Raw genomic sequence first — 12,271 nt, forward strand, 5'->3', positions numbered from 1 at the left:
AGCATAGAAGTAGTATTTTCCTTCCGAATTAGATGAAATAGTGAGTAGTTTAAGTTCCTCTTGTACCTCTCCCATGTAAGCTACTCACAGACCGGTGATGGGCACACTAACACTGTGGAAAAGACCAAACTGTTTGTATATCATCAAACATAAGCTAAATGAAAAAGTTTTGAAATAGAGGCAGCCGAACGAAGCCGCACGAATGTGTATACCCTCCACCATAGGATGGGTGTAAATGCAAATGCAAATTTGCCCATGAACATTCCATTCAAGAATAGGAACAGGGGTAAACTTCTCACAAATCAATGAGTGCTGTCCGATCAAAGTTTTCAAGCTCAATGATAAGGATCCTCCTTTTTATAGGCGAGTCCGAATGGAGTGCCGCAGTGCGACACCACTTTGGGAAGAAGTTTTTACGTGGCTGCCATACTAAATGGTACAGTACCTCCAGATGTCGCCGGCATTTGGAGGGGATAACCACCGCTGAAAATTATTTCACATGCTAACCTCTGAGCTACGATGGCCTTATCGAAATATTGATTTGAGACCTAACAAAATATATAACCGGTGATTTTTTAAGAGCTGTAGTAAAGTTTTTTAAAAAAAGCACATAAAATTCAGAAAAATTATGAAGATTATTTAATGAAAATGTTGACCGTGAATGCGCCTCAAATGGTCCATTCGCTTAGTTAAATTTTAGCGTACTCTTTCCAACATTTCGGCGGGTATCTCACGAATAAATGATTCAATGTTGTCTTGCAATGCGTCAATTGAAGCGGGCTTGTCTATATAGACATGAGTTTAAACATAGCCCCACAAAAAATAGTCTAAATCGTTAAATCGCACGATCTAGACGGCCAATTGACCTGAAATAAAATGTTCACCGAACTCGCCTCTCAATAAGTTCATTGTTACGCGTGCTTTGTGGCATGTGGCACCGTTTTGTTGAAACCACATGACATGCAAGTTAAGCTCTTGCATTTTGGGCAAAAAAAGTTGGATATCATCTCACGTTAGCGATCACCATTCACAGTTACATTGTGATTCGCATCATCTTTGTAGAAGTACGGTCCAATGATGCCACCAGCCTATAAACCGCTCCAAACTGTGACTTTTTCTGGGTGAATTGGTAGCTCTTGCAATGCTTCTGGCTGATCTTCACTCTAAAATCGACAAGTCTCCTTATTTACGTACCCAAAATGACCCAAAAATGAACCATTCCCCGCACCCTTGAGTAGTTTAATTCCAAGAACTGACACACACCCATGGCTCCTGAATAAAAACAACCTCAAATCCTGCTCCCATCAGAAGGACCTGTAGTGCATCCCAAACAAGAGCTTCGTCATAAAATGGAAGAAGCGCGCGATGAACTTGCTCAAAAGTTCACCCATTTTGATAATAAAATTCAATAATGTGAAAGCGTTGTTCTTTTGTAAGACGATTCATGGTTAATTTATGTACCAAACTAAAGATGTTTGACAGTGAAACAAAACACGAAACTTCCGCGAGCTGTTAAAACCAGTGTTGCAAAAAAGTTAATAGCTAAAAAATCACTATTTATATTTTTGATCGTCTTGACGTTCTAAGTCGATTTCCGTACGTCTCTCTGTCGGAAGCACGCTAAATATTGAAGGAACAAAACTAAGCGCTTTAAATTTTTCACAAATACTTTTAGTTAGTGCAGGTTGGTTGGAATTGTAAATGGGCCAAGTCGGTCCATGTTTTGGTATAGCTGCTGCATTAACCGATCTCGGATCTTGACTTCTTGAGCCTCTAGACGGTGCAATTCTGATCAGATTTGGCTGAAATTTTGCCGAGTTGTTTTGTTATGACTTCCAACAACTGCGTCAAATATGGTCTAAATCGGTTTATAGCCTGATATAGCTGCTAAGCCGACATGGGATATATAGTTGCCGTATAAGCCGATCGGGGACCTTGACTTCTTGAGCCTCTAGAGTTCGCAATGTTTATCCGATTTAGCTGAAATTTTGCACGAAGGGTTTTGTAGCGTCTTCCGGTCTGAAACGGTTTATAACCATATATAGCTCCCATACAAACCAATCTCCCAATTCTTATCTGAATTGGCTAAAACTTCTTCTGTGGTCTCTAGCATCCACAACAAGTATGGCCTGATTCGGTCCATAATCTAATATAGCTTTAACAGCATGGCAAATTTTAATCCGTTATCCTTTGTTTGCCTATAAAGAGATACCGGGCAAAGAACTTGACAAATGCGATCCGTTGTGGAGAGTATATAAGATTCGACCCGGCCGAACGCTTAGCACGCTTTTAATTGATTTATCCTACAAACATTTTTCATAATTTTGGATGAGTGTCCGTCCCAGCGATTAATAAAACAATCTTCTGGAAGATTTTTCCGCAATTATTCTTCCGTATTAGTCGGGAAACTCTCTTATTGATTATCATTAGATAATCCATTGCGTGTGCGGAATTGCTTAACAATCGCGATGATTGTTAAGCAATTCATTATACTCGACCAGAATATTTGTTTATTAATCGCCCGAGTTAACTTTTCTCGATTGTTTTTATTTTTATGCCTGGTGCTTTAAGGACTTCTATTGAATTATATTATACGATGTTTTGTTTTGAGTGGACAAATTCCACAACACCAAACAGAATTCTCAATTGGCTTATATGATGAGGAATACAAACACCATTTTTTTGTAGTTTTTACGTTTTTAATGAAGAACTAATATTGATATGGAGGCCACCATAGCGCAGAGGTTAGCATGTCCTCCTATGACGCTGAACGCCTGGGTTCGAATCCTGGCGAGAACATCATGAAAATTTTCAGAGGTGGTTATCCCCTCCTAATGTTGGCGACATTAGGAGGGAGGTACTGCGCCGGTATGGCAGCCATGTAAAAATTTCTCCACAAAGAGGTGTCGTTCGGACTCGGCTAAAAAAGGGGCCTCCTTATCATTGAGCTTAAACTTGAATCGGACAGCACTCATTGATAAGTGAGAAGTTTGCCCCTGTCCTTAATAGAATATTCAAATTTGCAAATTTGCATTTGCACTAATCTTGATATGCGTTTTTAGATCTTCTAAGCGAATAAAGCGCAACCCTAAATACTGCTGTAATTTAATAAATATACCAAAACACTTATTTGTTACTCGCCCAAGCGAGTAATGCGCAACTCCTCCAGAATAGTACTTTATTAATCTTCCGAAACACTCATTTGTTACATTTGTCTCTTGTGCGATTCTAAGATCTTCCCAGACGCTTCTGACTTACTCTTTAGCAACTCATATGGAAGATTCGCGGAACACTGTTCCAGAAGATTAGTGTTGATGACACAACTCCTAACGACGGGAAAATAGTCTACGATTCTTAGACGAGCTCGTCCGCGATCGGTAGCTTCTTCTAGATGATACGCGGAAGATGGTTTGGCGATCAAAAATGTTTGCAGGGATACTATCCGTGTCCTTGTATTCGTTTTTCCAATTTATGAAGATGTGTATGCTGCATATCTATGGCATAGGCCCACATACGAAAATTATTATATATATTTTTATATGATTGCAAATCTAAATTGTTTTCGAATGGTGTAGATCAAATAAAAATTAAACAAACCCAATAAAAGGCCCGAATGTTTATAAAAGAAGCCTTTTGCTTAGGATTGAAGCCCCACTCTGTCCATTACACCCTTTTATTCATTTATTCAATTGTATTGCCATGTATGCGTGTTTTTGATTGTTTATTTTCATTTTATACCTACCTACCTATCTATCTGGTGTCCGAGGCATTAATATTTTGTTTTGTCTTATAATTTCTTAATAAATTTGAGTTATTCATGTAACATGTCAACAACTTCAGTGATACATATGTAGCTACATCCAAACATACAATATACGAAAATATTTTTTTTTGTAGCTAAATTGTGGAAAGGAAGACAGATTAATATGTGGGTACTTGTACAACTATGCGTGCATACAGACAGATCTACCTTAAAGTGTTCAACATGATTTGCATATAAAGCTTTTGTTTCACGATTGAATTCATCCAATTTCGTTCAAAGCTTCTTGGCAATCAAACATCAAAACGGTCTCATATAAAGTGGCCTGTCGCAAATTATTTGCTGGTGAACTATAAAAAAGAAAAATGAATTCGAAAATTAGTTTGGCTTTTATGATTTGTGCAGTGGTGTGCATTTTTAAAGTGCAGGATGTCTTCGGAGGAGTAAGTGAAAATTTTATGAAAAAAAAATTATTAAAAAAAAAAATAATAATAAAATTAAATTAATGTGAGAAAATTATTATTTGATCTAAACAAATAAACTATATAAACGTATGTCAAGGAATATCCTTAAGCCAAAAGACTAATGTGAAATTTAAGTTATTATCTCTAAAAGAACAAATTTACTTAAAAAATTTTGTCTGTATAGTGATGTTTTTTTTTTAAATTATAGTGAAAAGTAGTCGTTACTATCAGTGAAAAAGCGTAATATAAATATTATTTTAAGACAAATAATTCAAAACGCCGGAAAATGAACATAATCGAGCCATAATCTTTATACCGCATTTTTTGCTGCAAATTTTAATACTCCTTGAAAGATAAGTTTGCTTTAAGAACAAACAATTAAAGCGTGCTAAGTTTGGCCTAATCTTGGGAACCCACCACCATGGATTCCGCTAAAAATGTATACAATATTAATTTAGTTGAAGGGCACAATTTTATTGTACATACCAAACTTCAGTCAAACAAGCAAAAATTCAAGCTTCTAGGTATCGAATAAGGATGATCGAGACCGGTTTATTGATTGATTTGGACCGAATTTATTACAGTTTTTGGAAGTCGTTACAGAACAGCGCATGCAAAATTTCAGCCAAATCGGTCAAAAATTGAGCCTTGTAAGGGCTCACGAAATCAAATCTGGAGATCGGTTTATATGAAAGCTATATCAGATTATAGACCGGTATGAACCGTACTAGGCACAGTTGTAGGAAATCATAAGAGAACATTTCAGCCAAATCGGACAAAAATTGCGGCTTGTAAGGGCTCAAGAAGTCAAATCGAGAGATCGGTTTATATGGGAGCTATATCAGGTTACAGACTGATTTGGACCGTTTTTGAGATAGTTGTTGGAAGTGGTAAAAGAACACCGCGTCTCACATTGCAGCCAAATCGGATACAAATTGCGGCTTGTAAGGGCTTAAGAAGTCAAATCGGGAGATCGGTTTATATGGGAGCTATATCAAGTTAAGGACCGATTTTGACCGTACTTGGCACAGTTGTTGGAAGTCATAACAGAACACTACATTCAAAATTTCAGCCAAATCGGACAACAATTGCAGGGGGTCAAAGACAAATTGGGAGATCCATTTATATGGGAGCTTTATCAGGTTCTTGACCGATTTTGACACAGTTGTTGGAAGTGACAACAGAACACCAATTGCAAAATAGCAGCCAAATTGGATAAAAATTGCTGCTTTCAGGGGCTCATGAAGTCAAATCGGGAGATTGGTTTATATGTGAGCTATACCTAAATTTGAACCAATATTGTCCATTTGCAATCCCCAACGACCTTCATTGATATAAAGTATACCTACCACCATAGGATGGGATTATACTAATCAAGTCATTACGTTTGCAACACCTCGATATATTCGTTTAAGACCCCATAAAGTAAAGGGTGATTTTTTTGAGGTTAGATTTTCATGCATTAGTATTTGACAGATCAGGTGGGATTTCAGACATGGTGTCAAAGAGAAAGATGCTCAGTATGCTTTGACATTTCATCATGAATAGACTTACTAACGAGCAACGCTTGCAAATCATTGAATTTTATTACCAAAATCAGTGTTCGGTTCGAAATGTGTTCATTCACCGTAACGTTGCGTCCAACAGCATCTTTGAAAAAATACGGTCCAATGATTCCACCAGCGTACAAACCACACCAAACAGTGCATTTTTCGGGATGCATGGGCAGTTCTTGAACGGCTTCTGGTTGCTCTTCACTCCAAATGCGGCAATTTTGCTTATTTACGTAGCCATTCAACCAGAAATGAGCCTCATCGCTGAACAAAATTTGTCAAAATTTGAACACATTTCGAACCGAACACTGATTTTGGTAATAAAATTCAATGATTTGCAAGCGTTGCTCGTTAGTAAGTCTATTCATGATGAAATGTCAAAGCATACTGAGCATCTTTCTCTTTGACACCATGTCTGAAATCCCACGTGATCTGTCAAATACTAATGCATGAAAATCCTAACCTCAAAAAAATCACCCTTTATATATATTTTTGATCGTCTCGACGTTCTGAGTCGATCTAGCCGTGTCCGTCCGCCCGTCTGTCGAAATCACGATAGAGGTCGAACGCGTAAAGCTAGCCGCTTGACATTTTGCACAGATACTTAATATTGTTGTAGATCGTTGGGGATTGCAAATGGGCCATATCGGTTCAGATTTAGATATAGCTCTCATATAAACCGATCTCCCGATTTGACTTCTGGAGTCCCTGGAAGCTGCAATTTTTGTCCGATTTGAAATTTTGCTTGTAGTGTTCTGTTATGACTTTCAACAAATGCGCGTAGTATGGCCCAAATCGGTCTATAACCTGTTATAGCTACCGTATAAACCGATCTCCCGATTTGACTTCTTGAGCCCTTACAACCGCAATTTTTGTCCGATTTGGCTGAAATATTGCACTATTATGACTTCCTACAACTATTCCAAGCACGGTCCAAATCGATTTATAACTTGATATAGCTCCCATATAAACCGATCTCCTGATTTGACTTCTTGAGCCCTTAGAAGCCACAATTTTTGACCGATTTAGTTAAAATCTCACATAGTATTCTGTTAGAACTTCCAACATCTGTGCCAAGTACGGCCTAAATCGGTCAATAACCTGGTATAGCTTCCATATAAACCGGTCTCTTGATTATCCTTGTTTGACAGAAGTTTGGTATGTGGAATAAAATTATGCACTTTAACTAAATTTATTTTGTATAAATATTTAGCAGAATCCCTGGTGGTGGGTTCACAAGATTAGGTCCGTGCGAACTTAGCACGCTTTTATTTATTTTGTAAAACATCTTATAGATAAAAATCAATTTGTGTTTGTTTGTTTGTTTGTATGTTTGTGTGTTCCTTATAGACTCAGAAACGGCTGAACCGATTTTCTTGAAATTTTCACAGATGGTGCATAATGATCCCGTGGTCAAAATAGGGTACTAAATTTTTTGATATCTGAAGGGGGTCGGACCGTCCCCCTTACCCTAATTTTCAGAAACGCCAGATCTCGGAAATGGGTAGTGCGATTTAAGCCAAATTTTGTGAAAATAAAAATTTTGTATCCAAATTTCGAATGGGGTACCTAGGAGTGACGCCCCACCCTAAAACCTACCAAACATATATTTAGACCAATCACGACAGTATGGGACTCAAATGAAAGGTATTTAGGATAAGAAAACGTATCTGATATCCAATTGTCGGACCAAGTGTTAGGGGAACCGCCCCAACATCCAAAACACTCCTTAATCGGTCATATTTACCAACCATGGCAATATGGGACTCAAATGAGAGGTATTTGCGAGTAGAATACGAATCGAATTCCAAATGTGGGGCCAAGTTTCTGGGGGGCCCACCCCTTCCCCAAAACACCCCCCAAACAGGACTTATTTACTGATCATAACAATATAGGGCTCAAATGAAATGTCTTCGGGAGTAAAGCACGAATCTGATATTAATATTCGGGAAAAGTGTCTATGGAGCCACCCCACCCTCACAACACCACCCAAATAAGGAGTATTTACGTACTATTGCAATATGAGGCTATATATTTTCAAGGCCAACTCACTGAGTGGCTGCCCATCCCTCAAACCCCGCCAAACCGGTCATATTTACCAACTATGGAAATATTGGGCGCAAATTAAAGATATTTGGGAGTAGACCACGTATCTGATATCAACATTAGGGACCAACTGTCTAGGGGACGTCACACCACCATAACAACCCCCAAATAGGACGTATTTGCTCACCGAGATAATTTGGGTCTTAAAGAGAGTGAAACTAAATATTTTTAGTTTTTAGGGCCAATACCCCAAACCGGACATATTTGCTGACTTTTGCAATAAGGAGTTTAAATGAGATTAGAAAAAATATTTTGATACAATTTTTGAGGGCAATGGCAATATGTTTCAAATAAATGATATATAGATATATGAGAATAGACCACGTTGATATATTTTCAGGGCTTAATGTTGGGGGACCATGTTCAAAGGCCACCGTAGCGCAGAGGTTAGCATGTCCGCCTATGACGCTGAACGCCTGAGTTCGAATCCTGGCAAGACCATCAAAAAAACATTTTCAACGGTGGTTTTCCCCCCCTTATGCTGGCAACATTTATGAGGTACTACTACACGCCGTTCGTACTCGGCTTTAAAAAGGAGGCCCCTTATCATTGAGTTTAAAAACTTGAATCGGACTGCACTCATTGATATGTGAGAAGTTTGCCCCTGTTCCTTAGTGGAATGGTCCTTGGCAAAATTTGCATTTGCAATGTGGGGGGACCACCCCAATCCCCAAAACACCCCTAAATCGGGCCTACCATGTCAATGTGTAGCTTAAATACAAGATATTGGGGGGTAAAGCAAGAATTGATACCCATTTTCGGGACTAATTCTCTGGGGGTCTACCCCTTTCCCAAAATACCCCACAAACAGCAATTTTTTACTGACCATCGCTATATATATAATAAAAGTATGTAGGTCCATGTATTTAGGGCATCACCCCTTCCTCAAAACACCCCCCAAAGGGTAAAAATGTTTCGACCATGCCTATATGTGGCTCAAATGAAAGGTATTTGAGATTAGAAAACAAATTTGATAACCAATTTCGGGGCCATGTGTTTGGGGGACGCCTCATCGTGTAAACTCCCCTAAACCAATGGCAATATGGGGTTTAAATAAATGGTATTTGAGAGAAGAGCACTATGCAGATATTTTTCAGGGCCAAGTATCTGAGGGACCACCTCACCCCCGAAAACACCCCTAAATCAGATAACATGAGAATATGGGGCAGAAATAAAGTATTTTAAGAACGGAGTACACCTTACATCCAAACTTAAATTCGTAGACCAAAAAAGATCATATGGGATTCAGATAAAGGCACTTATATTGTTAAACTGTTAATCAAGCGATATACTATTTTCGTAGCATGGTATTTCACTAAAAGCTCTTTAATTGTCAAAAAAAATATTCCGATTAAAATTTTGTTCCATACAAAGTAAAAGAAGGCGCAGCGGAGCGGGCCCGGGTAGCTAGTAAAATATAAAGAACATGTTTCTTTTTTTTTGTAAAAACATAGTGGCTCAATGACATGTTTTTAATTTTCTCCCATTTGTTTTTTCCAACACCTTAAAAATTCTCCGTCAATATAAATGCTTTAAAATGCTATATAAATGCTTTGAAAATACGAAATTTCATTAAAACCGGACTAGGGAATCGAGAGTCAGTCGTTAATGGGTTAAAAACTCAGAAAAAAACGGCCAACTTTTTTAATTTGTAATGCTTGAACTTTCTTATAGGCAACTGAGGAACAAATGTGGGCCGCCGGTGGACTTATGCGAGATGTGTGCCTACCGAAATTCCCCAAAATAACTAAGGAAATTGCTGATGGAATTAGAGCTGGTACGCTGCCTAATGATAAGGATGCCAAGTGTTATGTTAACTGCATTTTGGAAATGATGCAAACGGTAAGAAGAAATAAAAAAGGCGAAAAAGAAGACAATTCAGGGAAGATTGAGATGATTTAATGTTAAAATTCTTTATTTCACCATAGATGAAGAAGGGTAAGTTCTTGTATGAAGCTTCGTTGAAGCAAGTCGATATCCTCATGCCCGATGACTATAAAGATGAATACAAAGCTGGTTTGGCCGCATGCAAGGATGCTGCTGTGGGCGTTAAGAACAACTGCGAAGCTGCGGGAACTATCTTCACCTGCTTACGGGGTCAAATAACTAGATTCGTATTCCCTTAAACAAAGGGATGTGGAAGATAAAATAACAACAAATGTCATTATTGACACTTAAAAGGTACAAATAAGATTCCGCCGAAATCTTCTCCCAAGAAAAAGAATTAAATATAAAAATTAGTAAATTATTACCTACTTACCTGATTGACACATTAGCAACAGTACTGTATTTATTCTAAATTACATGCAAATACCAGAAAGACACCTCATCATTATCATTCTCATTGAAAGTACTACAAGTACTTTGGAAATGGGAATTATTATTTTATGACATTGTGAGGAACTTGCGTGTCTATTTCGATTTAAGTAAGAATAATTGAAAAGAAAACATTGTTATACTTATAATTTATTATTAATTATATATGTATACAGGAATCCATTCGATTATTTTAAATATTGTCTTCTTAACAAATATTTTGTTTTAAACGATTATTTAACGGATGGTTTAAATCAAGAGTAAAAAAACAAAATAAAAATAATTTTAAAAAATCAATTTTTGTTGTTAATTTGCAGCTGTTTTTTGCACAACATTAAGGCGACCTGTAATTATAATTCTAATACTCGTCGAATTGTTTTGCAGCATGGTTGATTGAAATTTTGCAAGAAATTCCTCATGATTGTATACGAGTTGAGGTTTTGTTCAGGTCAATGACAGAATTATACTTTGCTTATTTTCTTGTTGTTTTTGGGTTGTAAAATAATAATTCTTAAAAGCAGATATGCCGCACACAAAAGTTACTAAACACGCTTATGCTACCAGAAAGACATTTAGCACATACTTCAATCCAATGTATTGTACTTAACACTACCCTGAGACTGGGGAAGACCTTCGAAGTTTCAGCATTACTCAGTTCTGCGATAACTGAAAAACTGACCCAATGCGAAGAATAGGTTATACATTCGATTTAAGAGTTTTTTGAGACAGTCTAGTCACTGTTTTAGCAGTTTGAAAACTGGCCGTTAACGCCGAATGCGTAGAAAAATACCCAAGAAAAGAGCTGTCTAAAAAAACCTAGCTCCAAATTTTCGCCAAGTAAACTTCTGAAAAACATTGGACTTGGTTTACGATAAAAGTACATGTATTTTGCGATAAATTCTTGCAAGAATTTGTGAAAATGTCACGTTTTTTACCCTGACAATACCTTTCATTCTTGACTTATACAACGTGTTATTCGGGGTTTCAACTTGTTTTTTTTTTATACCTACCACCGAAGTATGGGGGTATATTCATTTTGTCATTTCGTTTGCAACACATCGAAATATCCATTTCCGACCCTATAAAGTATATATATTCTTGATTGTTGTTAAAAACTAAGACGATCTAGCCATTTCCGTCCGTCTGTCTGTTGAAATCACGTTACAGTCTAAAAAAAAAAATATTGAGCTGAAATTTTGCACAGATTCTTTTTTGTCCATGAGCAAGTTCGAAGATGGGCTACATCGGACTATATGTTGATATAGCCCCCATATAGACCGATCCGCCGATTTAGGGCCTTAGGCCTATAAAAGCCGCATTTATCCGATTTTGTTGAAATTTGGGATACTGAGTTATGTTAGGCCCTTCGACATCTTTCTTCAATTTGACCTAGATCGGTCCAAATTTGAATATAGCTGCCATATAGACCGATTTCTCGATTTCTCTTGGCCCCATAAAATGCGCATTTATAATCCGATTTCACTAAAATTTGACACTTAAATCCCCAAAAACGCAGTGTAAACGTACAGGATTTGTTTTTCAATTTAGTTAAATCCAGATCATAAAAATGTCAATGTAATGGTGCTATAACGTCAAACGTTTAAAATGGAATGCGTATTGTAATAGTACCTCAGCAGCCAGCATTAAGAGGGGTTAGCCACCGCTGGAATTTTTTGATGATGTTCTCACCATCTACGCTACGGTGGCCTTCAATGAATCGGGTTGTTTGACCCCGCATGCGGCCAAGCCAGCTTTCTATTCATCTTTATAGTCAACGGGCATTATCCTCATGCCCGTGTTGCTTCAAAGAAGCTTCATATAAAAATTTAATATTCTTCATCTGTGGTGAAATGGAATGAAATAAAAAAGTTTTAACACTATAACATCTCAATCTTTCCTGAGTTGTCTTCTCTTTTACCTTTTTGGCAGCAATTTCGCTAGTTATTTTGGGAAGTTTTGATAGGCACATAAGTCCACCTATCATAAGTCCATAAGTCCACCGCCACCACCAGTTCTAATTCCATCAGCAATTCCCTTGGTTATATTGGTCCTCCTCAGGCCACACATTTGCC

At 37.5% G+C, this 12,271-nt stretch overlaps 1 protein-coding gene across 3 annotated transcripts in view; it reads left to right on the plus strand.

The window, feature by feature from the left end:
* The window catches only part of LOC106091229 (general odorant-binding protein 19a), a 75,434-nt gene extending 64,938 nt beyond the window's left edge, over window positions 1-10,496 (plus strand). For 2 of the 3 annotated variants that reach the window (XM_059368045.1, XM_059368046.1), the window contains 2 exons: window positions 9,558-9,725; window positions 9,812-10,496. In XM_059368045.1, the coding sequence (XP_059224028.1) occupies window positions 9,558-9,725; window positions 9,812-10,009 (366 nt within the window). In that variant the 3' untranslated portion in view covers window positions 10,010-10,496. Of the gene's footprint in view, window positions 1-4,008; window positions 4,204-9,557; window positions 9,726-9,811 lie in introns of those variants that run through there. The other variant, XM_013257700.2, reaches the window with a different exon arrangement.
* Window positions 10,497-12,271: the final 1,775 nt, after the last annotated feature.

Source organism: Stomoxys calcitrans, chromosome 4 (genome assembly GCF_963082655.1).
Source record: "Stomoxys calcitrans chromosome 4, idStoCalc2.1, whole genome shotgun sequence".
Lineage (NCBI taxonomy): Eukaryota > Metazoa > Arthropoda > Insecta > Diptera > Muscidae > Stomoxys > Stomoxys calcitrans.